The sequence below is a fragment of the Typopeltis vanoorti genome, chromosome 11 (genome assembly GCF_054136105.1).
Source record: "Typopeltis vanoorti isolate ZY-2024b chromosome 11, IOZ_Tvanoo_1.0, whole genome shotgun sequence".
Taxonomy (NCBI): Eukaryota; Metazoa; Arthropoda; class Arachnida; order Uropygi; family Thelyphonidae; genus Typopeltis; species Typopeltis vanoorti.
Window position 1 is genome coordinate 57286897 of NC_143559.1, and position 18559 is coordinate 57305455.

An 18559-nucleotide genomic window follows, 5' to 3' on the forward strand; every position below is an offset into this window, starting at 1 on the left:
TGAACTCTATGTAACTGGAATGCTCTCACACGCTGGAAGGAAGCAAAAAAGAAATTGCGTAACTCGTAACAGAGAAAATTTCCAGAAATGAAAGTAATAAAAAAACTGAATATCTGTGTATAAGATGCACCCTGTTTTTCAGACCTATTTTCAAAGAAAAAAAGTGCATCTTATACGCCGGAAAATATGGTAATTATCATTATTATTATTGTTTTTATTTATTTATTTATTTTTTAAAATAACGAAACCTGTGGTGCGATCATAATTAAAAGAAACACACGTATTAACCACAGTGAAAATTATTTAATTGTAAATATTTCATCTTAAGTATCTTAGGACATCATCAGTACAGTAGTTTAAAACAATAATAGGAATAACATACAGTTATGGCGCATGATTACAATAGAATCTCATTAAACGTGCATAACGTGTCACAAAAAAAAAAAAAAAATTAATTATTTAACACAATTTTGTATGACAATTTCCCATACTTTTGGAATAGTAAGAATGTCGTTACGGTTTAAGTTTGGTCTGTGTAGTAGGGCTTCAGAACTTTCTTTGTATAAATGTTCATGTTTATATAAAGATCTATGTAAAAGTTTAGACTTTTCCCAATGGATCCTATTGTTTGGATTTTCAATTCCGTGTTGAGAGAGGCCAGATTTCTGCGGTTTAAAAAGACGAATGTGGTCTTGATGTTCCGGGATGTGTTTCTGAACAGACCTGCCTGTCTGTCCAAAGTAAGACAATTTGCATGAGCATGGAATTTCATAAACTCCAGGCAACATCAAAGGTGAGAGTTTGTCCTTAGGAGAAGGTAACAAGTTGTAAATTTGGTTGATAGGTTTGTAAGTAGTGGCAAAATTATATTTTTTCATAATTTTAGAAAGACGTTTGGATATGCCTTTGACGTAAGGTATGGGAATCCTATGGACTTCTTCCTGTCTGGTTTGATGTGTGGAGAAGTGACTGATGATTTTTTGAGTTGTTTTCGGATTATATCTGAAACCCTACTACACAGACCAAACTTAAACCGCAACGACATTCTTACTATTCCAAAAGTATGGGAAATTGTCATACAAAATTGTGTTAAATAATAATTATTATTATTATTTTTTTTTTGTAACACATTATGCACGTTTAATGAGATTCTATTGTAATCATGCACCCTAACTGTATGTTATTCCTATTATTGTTTTAAACTACTGTACTGATGATGTCCTAAGATACTTAGGATGAAATATTTATAATTAAATAATTTTCACTGTGTACGTGTGTTTCTTTTAATTTTAATTTATTATTATTATTATTTGACACCTCCAGGGAGTCCAAAGACTCATCGAGGGAGGGCACCTGCTCTACAGCTCTGTCTCCACCACTCAATCCACCAACTGACCCCAACTACACTAATGCCATCTACCACCGAACACTACCACCACTAGTATTTCCACAGACGATCACAAACATCCATGCCCACAGCAGGATTCGAACCCACAGCCTTTTGGCTGCAGAGCGAATATGCTAACCACTCGGCCAACCAGTCTGGCATAGGAATTTCATGGATGGGAATTTCAGTTGCTTGTTCTACAAGCAAGGTTTTGCATTCTGTCGAACTGCTATCTTTCAGACTGTACTATTTTCCTTCCCTTCCTTCATTTTGTAAAAGGCAGGAGTTGGAAAGGGACACTGAAATAATGATTTATGGATAGCGGGATTTTGAAGAACATCAAGACAAAATACTGCCTTAACGATAAGGTCCTTATCACTTACAGAGATAGGTCTTCCTTTTTTATACTGTTGTGTGTGTTGAAGAACATTTGAACTTTTATTTCATAAGAGGAGAAGTATGTTTAAAGAATTTTTTTTTTTAAACCTGAAAAAGTGGGGTAAGGAATCCTGATGGGATAGTTTATATCCTTACTGATACTGAATGAGTTTGAGGTAACATATGAGAGAAACATGATAGAAAGAACCTCTTGGAAATGATTGTGGAAATTCTACAGGCCTGGGATATTACCTTTTCTGACAGAAATTGGATATTTTATGATTCTTGATTGTGCATCCTTTGAATGGTTATTTATTTTATTTATTATTTTACATTCTGTGATGGTAAATATTTTTTTTCTTTTCTTTCTTTCTTTTTTTTTTTTTAATATTCTTTTCTGTATTAAGGTGTTCTGCCTTTGAAATTGAAGTATATAGAAAAAATATTTTTGGTGACAAATTATTTTTAAATAACAGGATTGCAAATTATATGTCTGTATTTCTTTTTCAGAAAGAAGATCGAATCAATTGGCAAAATGACACAGATGACCCAAGAGGAAATTATCAATAACACCAAAACAGTTCTTCAAGGACTCGAAGCTTTAAAGAATGAACATAATTCAATCTTGAATGGATTGCTGTCTTCATTAAAAGCAGTTCAGCAGGAAAAGGGTGATAGCAATGTAGTAGAAGAAAAAGCTTCCCTTATTAAAAAAACATTAGAAAGCATAGAACTTGGTCTTGGTGAGGCACAGGTAAGACTTTTTAAAGATAATTAAGGAAAATTTAACATGAAAATACACAACTTATAAGCCACATGGTGCGTGTAGCATGTTACCTTTATTCTGCATTGTATTTTTTCTCAGATGCTGCTTAAGAACTTTCACATGCATTAAGTTCTTTAATGTGAAATGCTTATTTCATTTAAATTTTTAAATATATGAGATCTGATGACAAATATCAAAAGTAAAGTAGCAGAAATTGTACAAAATGTTTGACTTTCAGAGTGACAGTCATAAGGACTTCCATAATGGATTTGTATACCATCTAGAATGTAAGAATCATTATAAGGACTTTTCAACTAAAGGTGAGTTAGCTAGTCTCATGTGGAGGTAACACGTCTTCCCACCTGGAAAATTTAAAACACTCACCTTGTAGCCTTTTTTTTTTTTTTTTGACCATAATTCCAGCTAAAGCCACAGAACTTGTGGAGTTAGATCAGGCCTGTTTTGCAGAGTGGTTAATGTATTTGCTCGACAACCAACAACTGTGTCTTTGAATCCCACTATGGGCATAGATGTTTGTGGTTTTATGGGTGAGTAAAAAAAAATCATAAAAAATAAAATAAATAAATAAATTAGGTGGTAGATGAATTTCATCTGATCTGAGATCATTCTCCTGCTTATTAACCTAAAATGATATCTAAAGTTCCACATTTAGTTTCTATACCAGGTTTTCCAGAATATATAAAACCCTTAGTCCAACCATGATACTAATACTAATGTACTCTGTAGTTTGACTTTCATGGGCAAGATTAACATAAAGGGGTGAAAAGTCTTGCATTGCGGACACTATTTGCATATAGGCACTTACACCAATATTTCTGTCTCTGTTGCAAGCACCAGTCAAGCAGTTTTCAGTATCATTGCATAGTCGCATCTTGTTTAATTGTTTCAACATCATTTCTTTGCTTTTCAGGTTTTTATTAAGATGAGGGGGGGGGAATTCACACAGGGCTATTTCTCATTTATTATAACACAGTTTAAATAAGGCTAACTGCATTTCATAGTTTGATTTCACCTTCCTCACCAGAAATGTCACTTTCCTAGCCTGCTTTGTATATTGCTCTGCTCCAGTAATGGAAGAAAAGTTATCACTTTTCTTCCATTACCAGATCCATAAAATTTTCTTTTTGTGCAACTCTTGCTTCAGAGTCTTATTCAACCATTTAACACTCATTTATTCTTCTTTGTCTAGGGATTTTGTCAGCTAAAGCTTTCTTCATACATCCTTTAACACTTCTCAATCACTGCTGACTTCTCTGCCATGCAGTTTTTCATGCTGAGGTACAAGGCACTATTTCCAGCTTCCTTCTCAGTCTATTAAAATTGCCTACTTTATAGTTTAATAGCTATACCTTTTTTATTCAAAGCTCTCATATGATTTGCCCCATACCAAATTAAAGCTGCAAGCTCACTTTCTCATCCCATCGGAGGGAAAACAGTTAACCCATTTATATGCAGATGCTTTTACTAGATTTAATATTTTGGCACCACAAGTCCCTTTCTTCACTGCTACTTAAGCTAGTTATCCATCTGTAACTTTTCGTCCAGTCTATATTTCTATAGTTAAAATCACCTGTAATGATAATTCTACTTATATCCAAAAGTTTATCTGTCTGTGCAGTTCAGTCTTCTTCAGAAGAAGTTTTATAGTAGCATCCTATTTTGTTCTGGTAACTGCTACCTTTTATGAACAGCCTCAAACCCACTGCTTTTATTTATTACTCGGTACCACCATTCAGATCCTCTATATTACTTGGTTTTAATTCAACTGCAATTATTAGCAACACTCCCCATCCTTTGTGTTCACTCTGAATACACATTATAAATAATATTGTATTCCTATAAGGATAACCTCATTTGGCCAGGCCAGGTTTCATTAATGCTAATAATTTTTGTTCCACATTTTCCAACGATAAAAATGCATTGCCTTTATTCTTGATGTTTTTGGTATTGGTGAACGTGCATGATGATCATCTACTGGATTGATGTATATTCAGGTAACTTTTAACACCTGACTGGTTCAAAGAAGCAGCTGGAGTTAATTTGTCTACCAAAGATGTTGGCAGCGCATCGAAATTCATAAGGCAGTATATGACACAAGGACTGTATATATGCATTTCAAGCGTTAGGCAGGTATATAGAGTAGAAGTGAAATGGATGAACAGTGAAATCAAACAAACTGTGTTTGAAAAGAAAAGGTTATGAAGGAGGTACAAGACAGTTGGTAGTGATCGGATCCATGAAGAGTATAAACTGCAGGCTAGTGTTGTGTCCCAATTTATGATTTTTATTCTATCTAGTGAAATTCTGCTTATCTATGTTCTACTATTATCTATGCACGAGATATCACCCCAAAATACAAATATTTTAGCTATTTCTCCCCTTAGTGTCCCTAATATTTATATTATACTGCGCCTTTTGGGACATTTAGTTTGAGATATTAAATACAAAAACAAGGAGAAAGTACTAAAATATGTCTGAATGTGAAACAATATTGCAGTCGTGACGCTTTATCTCGTTTTTTTAACACATTAATTTCCCGCGTGATTAGGTTCGTACGTTTTTCAAGTGGTGCATTGGGCAGCAATTTCAGACAACTGTTTTATCAATGAACAAAGGTTTATTAAACTCATTAGTATGGTACAATTCAATTTCTAATATAATTCAATTCAATAGTAAGAAAACATTTACAAATTAGCATTAGCTTATCACAAGTAACTTGGCTATGATCCTATATGGGTATTACGATCATGCTGCCATAACAAATTCAACACATAAAATCATAAGTAAAATCCCTTATCTAATTAACACATTAGTTAACCCTATATTAGTCTGAATATGCGCTATATGCTGTAGCACCTGGACATATGTGATCAACTCACTCTATTTAACTATGTAGATTAAATCATCCTTTCACTGTGCTAACACATAACTTTGACATTTAAACTTTCCTATACGTTACAATACACATGCATGATTCTCAGGACACATAATTACTTATATAATATTAATATTAACAAGCATACTCTCATTATAATCAGTCATGTACTAAAGTCCTAGTATAATTTCCTTTAGTCTCTTCAACAGTTCAGTAATAGAAAAATGATTACAATTACAGACGATTTTCAGTTAACATGAGATTTTTTTACAGTACCTTTTTCTCTTGAGTTTTCTATGTTGGCCTCTACCCTTTTCCGATTGTACTATCCTGGCATGATCTCTCCTATAATCTGTCACTCCTAAGTTCTTTTGGCAATAAACTGTGCTTACACGATCTCAAATTTTCGTTCTTGAATTAAGGACACACTTTGAATCATTTATACAATGGCTGTGAAACTAATCACATGGACACCGACTTCTTTACAGATTTCCTTTTCACTGGATGATGAAACACTTAGATAATACCTTCTTTCCTTTAGCTAAATGGCATTCCTCGTTTCTTACCATAGGAAATACGGAATTGAAATCCCGCTCACTTTTGTTTCCTTGTTGTGACAACGGAGATAACTCCGATCCCACCACTCAGGAAAACCACGTGAAACCTATACGAAGGAGCTCGTGAAGAAACTATCTGGGAAAAAAGCCTCATTGGGGGGGGGGGGGGTTCTAACCCTTTTATACCTTGACTCCTAACAGCACTCACTTTAATTTCTTTTCTCCGCCCCTTACTTGATTCGACTTCACCGACCAGTTAGGGTGGCATTTTTCTGCCAAACATTCTTTGGTCGGCGAGCCCGTGACAATGTCTCAAATCCGGGAATTGACCTTGAGCGATAGTCTATTGCTTTTCTTTTGCTAGCCTCTAAATTAATCCCCTTCCAAATTTTTAAGAATTTACTTAATATTTTAATCTCTAGCCTCTCACATACAATTTCTTATTACTAATCTTTTCTGTTTTACTTAGCTAATTGTTTTATATCACAACTGTAATATTTTCCTTCTTTTATTATTTAGTTCTTCAAACACTTTTTTTGTTATATATTTTACTTGAATGCAAGAATATTTTTCTTTCTTTTAAATAATTCATCTATTAGCTTTTATACAGGGGTTTCATTTTATTTCTCTTCATGTTACACCATGATAACTGGGAATTCTACATTCTTAAGGTATCAGGGTGTAACACTAGGAAGGTTAATTCAAGGGAATTTTTCTGCTATATGGCAAGCAAAAGGAAGAATAATTATAGCAGGTTGATACTGGTGGATAGTCATGGTGCCAGAGTGACTATTGCAAAGGATATAGTGGAATTATTGAATGATCATTTCATCGGCATATATCATTCTGGTGTAAATAATGCTGTGCAATATGTAGAAGGACAAAAAGTGTTAAGATGATTGGAAGTGAAGGAATCAGAGGTTTATCGGGTGTTGATTGGATTAGATTAATAAGGCTAAGGCTCCGGGAATGAATGACATAATCACCACATATTTTTAAGGAATGTGCACAACAATTAGCTATGCCCTCGACTTGGTTATGTAATGAAAGTCTTGCAGTGAGTGACTAGGAAGGTTAATTCAAGGGAATTTTTCTGCTATATGGCAAGCAAAAGGAAGAATAATTATAGCAGGTTGACACTGGTGGATAGTCATGGTGCCAGAGTGACTATTGCAAAGGATATAGTGGAATTATTGAATGATCATTTCATTGGCATATATCATTCTGGTGTAAATAATGCTGTGCAACATGTAGAAGGGCAAAAAAAGTGTTAAGAGGATTGGAAGTGAAAGAATCATAGGTTTATCAGGTGTTGATTGGATTAGATATTAATAAGGCTAAGGCTCTGAGAATGGAGGACATATCACCACATTTTTTAGGGAATGTGCACAACAATTAGCTATGCCCTTGACTTGGTTATATAATGAAAGTCTTGCAGTGGGTAAGGTTCTTGTGGAGTGGAAAGAAGACAAAATAGTACCTCTCCACAAGCATAGTTCTAGGACAGAAGTTTCCAATTATAGACCAGTCGGTATAACTGCAGTTGTAGTCAAGTCAAGGTGAGAGATTGATTAGAAATAGATTGAGATTGAGTTGATGGACATAGTATTCTTTATTATGGTTAGCATGGATTTGTAAGTGATAGGTCTTGTTTTAGCAATTTACTTGCATTTTATGATAATAGGTATGTGAGATAGAAGAGAATCATGTGCAATGATGTTTTTGGATTTTGCAAAAGCATTTGATAGATTACCACATGATAAGTTGGTGTATAAGCTGCATAGGATGGGAATAAATAGTATATTGGTTAGGTGGATTGGTGAATGTCTCTCTCTGAATGATACCAGCAAGTTGTGTATGATGGAGTAGTGTCTCAAAAAAGGTGGGTAACCAGTGCCATGCTTCAGTGTTCTGTTCTTGGGCCCTTGCTGTTTAACTTGTTTGTAAATGATATATCATGTGAGCTGAGTAGGGATCTTCAGTTGTTTGCTGATGTTGCAAAGTTGGGGAGAATTATAGGTAGCACTACTGATGTTAATTCCCTTCAGAAAGATTTGAATATACTTTTGACTTGGACAAAGGAGTGGGATTATAGTCTTAATATTAATAACTGCAAAGTATTGCATTTTGGAGTGCAAAAATGGTCTCCCTTGATGAGGCTCTGACTCCCTGGAAGTCTCTCTTAATAATAATAATTAAATATAAGGCTGTGTACTATATTGATGGCACTGTACTGCAAGAAGTGGATGGGATTCAAGATTTGGAAGTGATGGTTGACAGTAGACTGAAGTTTAGAGAGGACCATTTTTAGGACCATCCATCATGTTCTGCCTGAGTAACAATCTATCTCTCAGCATTTGTATATGTGTCAAAGCTTTCATCCACTCTGACATACTTACTATCTCTGACACTACATTTACCCCTTCACTGAACAGTTTCTCCAAACACTTAACACCAAATCCACTTTGGTTTAATCCATTCTTCAAGTACAAATCCTTCACTACATCAAAAACATCCATATATCAACATACTGTGTACCATTTCTCCTACATATTATGTGCATTGAAATATTGGGAAAATAATAGCTCTTTGGCTCAGTTCATTTATGTTATACCTTGGTAACAGGTTTACAGTCTTGATCCTTTTGCTCTTCCTTTTTACCTTATTCAACTACCCTTGCATACCTTCTCTCATACTTATTTCCTTTCAAGTTTGCTCTAATCAATATATCTTCTGCTTGGTCTATCTGCTTGCCTATAGCCTCAGTCACCTCACTGATCTTTGTTCTTGGAAAGTTAACTTGCATTATTCACTCATCTAATACAGTCCTAATTGTAGAATCACTATACTTTATTATATCTTTTATCATCTTTTTCTGTTCTTTTGTGATCCTCCTCCACATATATTTTGTCTAATTTCTTGCTTTCCTAATACTTAATAAGCAGTTTTCCAGTCTCCACCTCTCATTTTATATTATGCAACTTGTTGTAGCAATGAGATTTCTGTCATCATACTGCACTCTTCTCTTTTTATTCAACTTTACTGTATTACTTAGCTTTTCTTTCATGCCCTTATCACTGTCATGAATTCTACCACTTTTATTCATGCATGCATTCTTTCTGTCAGTGCCTACCATATCTGCTTATTTGTTTCTTCATATTGAGATCCATACATTCAAAACCACAATGTTTTCCTTTCTGCCTAATAAGCATGCTTCTGACAGATTTTCTTACCATTTTCTCCTTTCTCCCACGAATTACTCACATTTGCTAACAAATACATCTCAGACATACTCCTCATCAAACCCAGCTACTTATATTGAAGTTAAACTAAAATAACCACCTGTTGTTATGTTACTGTACACATTAACTAATTCTATTAAATATATATACTGTGTATGTATGTAGAAATGCATACTCAAGTATGTTTTCATTTAATTAAGACACTCAAAGTAAATATATAACTAAATATAAATCCTAATATTTTTCCATTTTCCATTGCATGTTAGGCTTGGCTGTCATGGCTACAATGACCATATTTTTTTGGAGAAAATAAAGGACATCAGAAATAGTTTCATAATAAAAAAAACCAGGTTTATTTGTTTCACTAAAACTAAAAAGCTTTAGAACATTTATTATAAAATATAAGCATATACATAGCATTTTAAACGATCATATTATTACTTAAAAAATATAATTTTGAAACTTTTCACAAGAATGAACTTTTTTAATAAATCAGGTTTGTGTTTTAAAAATTCATAAAACTGTATACAATTCATATCCAAGTTGCATTTGGTATAAATGCATGCTTTCAATGTTTCGATTTTTAATTGGTTTTTTTTTCACTGGTCCACATATTGTTCACTAATGAAAATACTTTCAGTGGAGGCATTAGATCCAGGGAGACATAAGCAAAATTCAATGATTTTTAAAATGTTTTTAAAAGATACTTGTTTATCTGTGAAATATTTAAAAATTTCAACCCATTTATGTTGGCAGGACTCATCATTTTGTTGCCATTCTTTGATCTTTTCACTGGTGACATAACTTTTAATACACTTTTAGTACACCAGTAACAACGCAGCGTTGCAACTTCAAGATGTTCACTCACTCCTACATTACACACAGTTACAATATGTACACACACACATCAACAATGCAGCCGTATATGCCAGTCGGCTAGCAAGTGCCAGTGAAAATGACAGCTTCATGTTTCTGTGGGCCGTGTGCTGTGCACCAATATTCAAATTACTATTTCAATTCACAAAATAAAGGACAAATGGCCATTTTAGAAAAAAAATAAACAATAAAAAGCTAAAGGACAGAGCAGTGAAATAAAGACATATGGTCACTGTAGTCATGGCCCATAACTTTGCTTTTATTTGAAACCTAATTAATGCTCTGATAGGACAGTTAATTCTATCTGTATCTATAATGTATTATGGCTGGTTTGCCTGTCTTGTGGGATGAAAAAAATCTGATAAAAATGAGGAAAAACTGTGAGACTGGTTAACAAACCTTCAGTCATAAAGCCTTGATAATGGTTCTTTGCATCCCAGGCATGATTCAGACAAAGGTCTTTCTAACCAAAGGGCATCATGGAATCCAACTGAGCTACGGAGACTCTTTATAAATTGTAATATTAAAAAAAATACGTCTGCACGGTTAGCCGAGTGCCTATGTGCTTTGCAACCATATGCCTAAGAAAGGAGTGTCCTGGGTTCAATTCTTGTAGCTGACGTGAGGAGCTTAAGGATCTTTCTCAGACATAGCCAAGTTAGCCGGTCTTGGGCATGGACTGCAGGGATTTTCTCCCCAGTTTATCTGGGGTTTTCCCTCCCGCAATCAGGCAAACTGGTCCCGTGAACACATGCATCTACAGACATAGGACACACTGGGAGGCATAAGGCTAGCTACCTTATCCTTGGGACGGGTATGGTTTAGAAGGGCTAAGAATAGCTCCACAACAGGCCACTAGGCCTAATACGTGAAGGGAAGAAGCAGAAGAAAAAAAAGTAAATTAAACATTTGTTGACACAACAAATGCACTTCTTCTTGCCAAGTGCTCTCAAACTCTTTCTTTCCTTATACTTCATTATTATAATTTATTTTTTGAATAATACTTTGCTCATAATAAATTAAACATTAGAAATATATACGTGTTAGCACAAGAATAATCTTTAATTTGCCAAATATTTCGGTCTGAATATTACAGACCATTTTCAGTGGCTACATAGGAATAGTTTTAAAAAACAAAGTGGAATATGAACAATTGATCATTCATACATAGAACGCACCACGTGATGTCGTATCGCTAAGTATTAGAAGAGTAAACATTAAAAAAAAATTTTAAAAAAACCATAATTAAAGATATTAATTCAGAAATTTATATAATGATCTTAAATAACATTATACTGATAAAAAAAATAAATAAAATTTAATGTTTTATCCTGATTAAACTTAAATAACATTATACTCATAAAAAAAATAAATAAAATTTAATGTTTTATCCTGATTAAACTTAAATAACATTATACTGATAAAAAAAATAAATAAAATTTAATGTTTTATCCTGATTAAACTTTCCCAAATTTTTGATAAAGATATACAGTCATTATGATTCAATTTAGGACGTTGAAGTAAGGCCTCTACACTTTCTTTAAATAAACATTCAGATTTGTAGCGATATCTGTGTAGGAGGAGAGTCGTCTTGGACCTAAGGATTGTTTCTAATCCATGCTGAGCTAATCCAGATTTCTCAGGTTTGTTGTGTTGAATTCTTTTTTCTATGGAACGTCCAGTTTGTCCAAAGTAAGAAAGATTACAATTACAAGGAACTTGATACACACCAGGTAGAGACAAGGTTGAGCATTTATCTTTAGATGAAGGACACTGGGTGGATAATTTGTTAATAGGTGTATAAGTGGCTGTTAGATCGTATTTCTTTAGAATTCTTGAAATTGGTTCTGAAATCCCGGAAATGTAAGGAATTGGAACTCGACATATTGAATCTTGGTTGTTCTGTGTTGGTTTGTAAGAATCGAAAAGATGTTGTGTACTCTTTTCGGAGAAGCCATTTAGTTTCATGTGATGTTTGATAGTTGAAAGTTCCTTCTGTAATAAATGAGAAGTTGAACAGTGAGTTTTTGCTCGTCGGATTAAACATTTTGTGACTCCTGTTTTTTGACAAGGATGATGAGCAGATTCTTTGAGAATATAATGACCTGTGAAAGTTGGTTTTCTGTAAACTGTTGTTGTAAGAATACCAGAAGGTGAACGGATGAGAAGGACGTCTAAAAAGGATAACTTGTTGTCTTTTTCAATTTCCATAGTAAACTTTATACGAGGATGTAAGGAATTGATACTGCTTAAAAAGGAAGGTGAGGAGTCTCTGTTGTGAGGCCATATAGCAACTTCATGCCTGGGCAACTCATATAGAGGCATGACATTATACCACTTGATTTCATTATACCACTTTTTTCACTTGATCCTGTGAACCATTTCTAAAGCATCCACAGGCCTGATTGACCATAATCATGACTGCAAATGTATTTTTTTTTGTTTTCCTATGCGAATGTTGACTGATCTTCTTGTCTGTCCATAGTGAGCTAACTTGCAGGGACAGAGCACTTTATACGAGGTGGTATCAAAAAGTTTCGAGACTAGCTCTGTTTATGAGAAATTACTTTATTTATCTACGTTTACACACTATCACCTTCAAAATAGTCCCCTTGCATATCAATACAGCGCTCCCAGCATTCTTGCCACTTCTGGAATGTGTCCTGGAAGTCTTCTTTTCGAAGCATGTCAAGCACCTTCTGCGATTCGCGCTGGATCTCTGCAATGATGTCAAAATGTTGACCTTTGAGCTAGATTTTCATCTCCGGGAAGAGGGTGGAAGTCTGTAAGAGCCATATCTGGCGAGTAGGGTGGGTGTGGAAGTGAGATCATGTTGTTTCTGGCAAGAAACTCACGTGAGGAGAGCTTTGGGGGGGGGGGGCTGAAAAGTTCTGATAAACACATAGAACAAAAATGATATTAAAGCAACTGATATAACCACAAGAAAGAACATATCTTTAAAATCTGGTATGCAGAATATATAGAATAATGAATATGTAGAATAATCTGTAAGTTACATGGTTCTACCTCAGTTTCTTCATGGTGATTATCACAACTTTTCACACACCCTTGTAGTTTATTTAAGTTTTGCATCATCTGCAAATAGCTGTAGATTCCCATTCAAATCTTCCCCAGAGTCATTAACATACAGGTTAAACAGCAATGGCCCTAAAACATATCCCCGAGGCACACCCCTTGTTAATTTTCCTCTTCTCTGATATTGCTCCCTTATACACAACTTGTTGATACTGTTAGGTCATTGCTTTCTCCTATATTTTACTTTTATTAACCCTTTTATCACTATTCTTCTATTCTACAATTAGACCTAAGAATTATCTATTTTGGGGCTGTCTCCTTTTCGGATATTGACAAATTTATATTTTTTTGAGCTGTGCCAGCCAATATCCTATAATAGAAGGGACTTTTATTCAGAGAGACGTTCCCAGAATTTCATGCATATGCTCATTAACAAAACTCTTTACTACGGCTATGTAAATTTCAGCTAGCGGTCGTGACCTCTAATCTAACTCTATAAACCTTCAATTCCCTCCCAATTAGGTTCAGATTTTATGAGTGGTAGTTTGATCTTATATTCAGGCAAAACTCAAGTATAAAATGAAACATGTTTATTTGGATCTTAAGACGCATACAGCTATAATATATCACACATTCAATGGACTCAAGGTCACACAAAATCAATTCATACTAAGTTAATTCTAACCTCATACTAAACAATACTAGACAAAGGAAATAAGCACAGTACTATATAAGCAATAATTCTCTTCCATAAGTTACTCATTAATATATATACAGATTTAACGTTAAAGAAATTCCAATCAGATTCTATCTGCTACACTAGTCTCATATATTGAATTCTGTCACATTCATATATAGTCGTTCCCAGAAAATTTGTCTAATGGAAACCAGCTATTACAAATTAGAATAACCACTTAAAGTTCTCTAGTAAATTGTCCAACTTCAACCATTACACAACTACTTTCTTTCCTCTAATGCAACTGAATAACATAACAAAATTTCTGTACTTTACCAGCTCTATGCCAGAAATCTGGTCTGCCAGATCTGTCTACCTTTTGTTAAGCACAACTCGGTACTTCCATCCGATCACGTCCACGTATAGGGTCTGGTTGCCATCTGATTAGGCTATACTTCGCACCTTGTGTTGTGTCTGCGTTGTCCTTGATTAGCTGCCGGACATACTCGTATCTGCTGCCGCTTCTAAGGAGACGTTCAGTGTTCCTTTCCGATGGGATATTTAGCGTAGGCTCGTAACTGCTGATGCCGATATCTCACGCTCAGCTCCTTCTGAAATCTATCAAACATCTTTAGGAATAGGCTCGCTGTCCTGTCTCACGTCCGTCTTGAACAGAAAGGACCAAAATCCCAGGAGAAAACCTGCACGCATCACCTTTTATTCCTACTTCATATGCAAGTTTCTCCTTCAGCTTTTATATTAAACTTGTTAAATCCTGAATGAATTTAAATGGTTATATCACGTTTCCTTTTCCAAGTTCTTCATTCAGGATCTAACAATACCTTTCAGACAGCCAATCTCCAATCCAATGCACTGGTATATCCAACCCCATCCCCTGTAATTTGACTATCAACTTATCATGTGGTATTCTAACAAAAGCCTTTACAAAGTCTAAGTATACTACTGTGTATCCATATTCACATTCAATACGTCTGTCACTATATTATATTCTAATAACAATAGATTACTAAAACATAACCTCCCTTCAGCAAATCTGTGCCATCCATCAAATAATACCATTGCTGTCAATCCAGTTCTGAATCCTGATTCTCACCAGTCTTTCCAACACTTTAACCACAACACCTCACACACAGATTGGCCTATAATTTGTTGCTTGAATTCTGTGACCTCCTTTATGACATAGTACAATCTTGTCTTCATTCCTTCCTTCTTTCCACTCCTTTGAAACTTGAACTAATGTAATAACTCATGTTAAACATGCCTGTCAATGCAAATGTCAACTCCCTGGCATGTTCCTTCAAACTTTGTGGTGATGCATCATCAAGTCCCACAGCCTTGTGGATTGCATTGTGAACGCCAGGAGTGTGAATGATTTCAATGTTCAATATGATAGTCATGTTGCTAGTTGATCAGACCTTCCATTATCAGTCCACTGAACACATGGAGTTTACTGTAATAATAATAACAATGGTGAAATACTTTGAACATTAAAATAAAGAAATTTTCATTTTGTTTACTTTATTCATTTTAGGTAATGATGGCACTCGCTGGTCATCTCCAAATGGTTGAAGCAGAAAAACAAAAATTGCGAGCTCAAGTTCGTCGATTGTGCCAAGAAAATGCCTGGCTAAGAGATGAACTAGCAAACACCCAACAAAAATTACAGGCATCTGAACAAATGGTAGCACAACTAGAGGAAGAAAAGAAGCATTTAGAATTTATGAATGGATTGAAAAAATATGATACTGAAATGGTGAGTTTACATCACTAAATTTAGAATGCATACTTTTACTTCAAAACTCAACATGTTTCAACTTTCTCAAATAGGAAATTTGTTTATACATTTGCAATTTTCTGCAGAGATTTTGCATTACTGGTAAACTTTAAATGCATGCACTGAATTCTTACAAATAACTGTTGACCAGATATTATTTGAGGTTAAATGGTTTAAGATGAACACAAATTGTAAATTATAGAAATTTATTAGCAATTTTTTTTCCTTAGTTGTTAGTACATTTTATTATCTCATACAATTATTATATTACTCATTAGCAAAATTTGATGTTGAATTATTGTTCACTGTTACTATTATAAGAAATGTTAACCTTAATCTTTCTGTTTGTATTCTTTATTTTCTCTGTTACTGGTATTTAGTTTAATTCTTTTATTATTTTTTCATTTATTTAATAACCAAATAGTGTGTATTTTACTGCTTTTTTCCATAAATATTTCTTCTGCTTTGATCTTATTATTATTTGTTTGTTTGTTTGTTCATTGCTCTAATTTAACTTCCACGAGTAGTTTTGTATATAACTTGCATTTTGAAAGCTTTTAATTTGGTTGCATTGGGCTAGATTTTAAATTCAGAATTTATTGCATTTATTGTGTTCAGATTTTTTGTCATTTTAATGCCTTTTGTATCTTAATATGAAACATATACTAAATAAGTAGAAGTAATGGTAAAACTTTTTTATTTAATATAGTTTTATTCCTAGTTAGGTCTTGACCTTCAAAACCATTGTTTTTGCTATTTCTGTTTGTTTTGGCATTATCACCCTGAAATCTTTGGCTGTTTTCTTCAAGGCCCAACTATGTTTTGGGGTGTATCATCAGTATCTTAATTATTTAATCAGTCCTGTGTAAAAATCATGTTAAAGATTTAGTTACTGATTCTTTCTGTTTTATTATTATTTTATTTGAAATGATATTAAGTATTTTGGGTTTGATGCTCTACATTCTGAGTGGTTAGTGTATTTTGTGCTCCTGTAAATTGGCACTTTTTATCTCTTTTATTGTGTTTTTTTTTTCCTTAGAACATTAGAGTTTTATGATATACCAGTGCAAATTTTCATATTTTTATTGCATTTATTGTTTTCATAGCATATTTTTTACTGAGACATTGCAATACTAAATAGCTGTAAATGGTGCCAAAAATGCACACAAAAATGGAATGCTAACAAAACAACAGCGAAGTTGAGAAGGCTTGCCATACTATAAAGAGGATATTAAAAATGATTTAACTTGAAACTGCAAAGTTTAATAAAGCAGATTATTAGATAGACAATGCTGGAATTACAGAAAGTTGAGTGGCATTTAAGAGAACATAGTGAGGATAAGCAAATTAAGCAGCAAAATAAGAAACAACAAAACACAGAATCAGTTAACAAAAATCAGGTAATAATATTTATTATAAAAAAGAAGGATATTATTCATTATGGCAACTCTTAAAACATGCCATTGATGAACAGGTTATAACTTCAAGCTTTCCTGGAGCAAAAATTAAAAATATAGCACATGCAATTGAAAAACAGAAAAGTAAAGCAAAAGATATCATAATTCTAGTATAGGTACGAACTACTTAACTAGTGATAAAGTGATAAGTTCAGTATGAGAGGATATGAAAGGATTGTCAGAAGAAGCAAGAGTGAAGAGTGAGAAAGTGAAAATTGTAAGTATGTTACCTATATATGATAGAAATGAATTAAGAAGAAAGCCTATGATAGAAAAGAATTTGATGCATAGGCTGTGTAAAAGGAATAGATGCGAGATTTTGAATTTGTGGTGTTATTTAGAAGGAAGAATGGATTTGTATAAGAGGGACAGCCTACACTTGAATGCTTTTGTTATCAGGAGTCTTGAAAAACTATTAATTGGTAAACTGGATAGAAGAGGAGCAGTAGTATTAATTGGTATGAGACCTAACACAGAGAGTTATGGAAACTAAATTATCATGGGAGGAATGGTGAGAAACTGTGCGTAAGAGCAACAATGTTTCATAACTGTGCTAATGATGTTAATTTCCATGATAATACCAAGGAAATTATTATGAGGAGAGTATAATTTCATTTATTCAGTTCAGATCTATCAAGCAAGTGCACGGATGGCTGCGTAGATAAAACACTAGATAAGAACAGAGATAAGCAAGTTTTCCAACTGTGTCATATAGAAAACAGAAGAATATACAAAAAAAAAAAATCATGCATGTAACTTATGTCAGTACACAAATGAAACAAATGATTAATGTTTGTTGCCTTGAGATGAATATGCTATGGTCTCAGATGGTAGGAAAACGTGAGACCTGGCTGATAAAGGCAGACATATTAGCTGGTATCAAGTGTAATGAGTATAATATTTTTAGGAAGCATAGACAGAATTGGAGAGGAGGGATATGCTGTTAATGATATTGGATGATGTGAATCCAGTTAGAGTCGAGACCTATGTCTGCAATGCTAGTACCAGTTTTTTCATGTTGCAGTGAGTCTGAAACCATCTGGTCTGAGATGGAGTCTAACAAGATCAAAGACATAGCAGGGTGTTATTACAGACCAAGTATATTGGTTGCTGCTGACAAAGAAATGCAAAACGAGTAATCATAATCAAACTAATCAAATAAAATTGATTAGGTATATAATATAATTTAAGGTTAGACAATCAAGATTGTTTTCATAAATGAAATGAAAGATTTTAATACTCTCAGTAAGTTTTTTCCCTGGTAATTTCAGTGCCTGAAATGTAGTAAATCTATAGCACGTTTAGTAGTATAAGTGACTTAAGGTTAGATAAGCTAGGAACTTTTTTTCTTAAAACCAAGCATGGAACTTAATGTTATACAGGCATCTCCATGAAGTCAGAAGATTCATCTTTGGAAATTTGTTATTCACACAATACCTATCCATAATTCTCCTTAAACTCATTCACTGAGCACTCACAACCACTTCTGGCAG

At 33.9% G+C, this 18559-nt stretch overlaps 1 protein-coding gene across 4 annotated transcripts in view; it reads left to right on the top strand.

Annotated features, from left to right (window-relative positions):
* Positions 1 to 18559, top strand: part of LOC150101606 (kinesin light chain-like) — a 465700-nt gene that overhangs the window by 110975 nt on the left and 336166 nt on the right. For all 4 annotated transcript variants that reach the window (XM_090400088.1, XM_090400087.1, XM_090400086.1 and 1 more), the window contains exons 2-3: positions 2276 to 2519; positions 15367 to 15588. In XM_090400088.1, the coding sequence (XP_090256214.1) occupies positions 2301 to 2519; positions 15367 to 15588 (441 nt within the window). In that variant the 5' untranslated portion in view covers positions 2276 to 2300. The remainder of the gene's footprint in view (positions 1 to 2275; positions 2520 to 15366; positions 15589 to 18559) is intronic.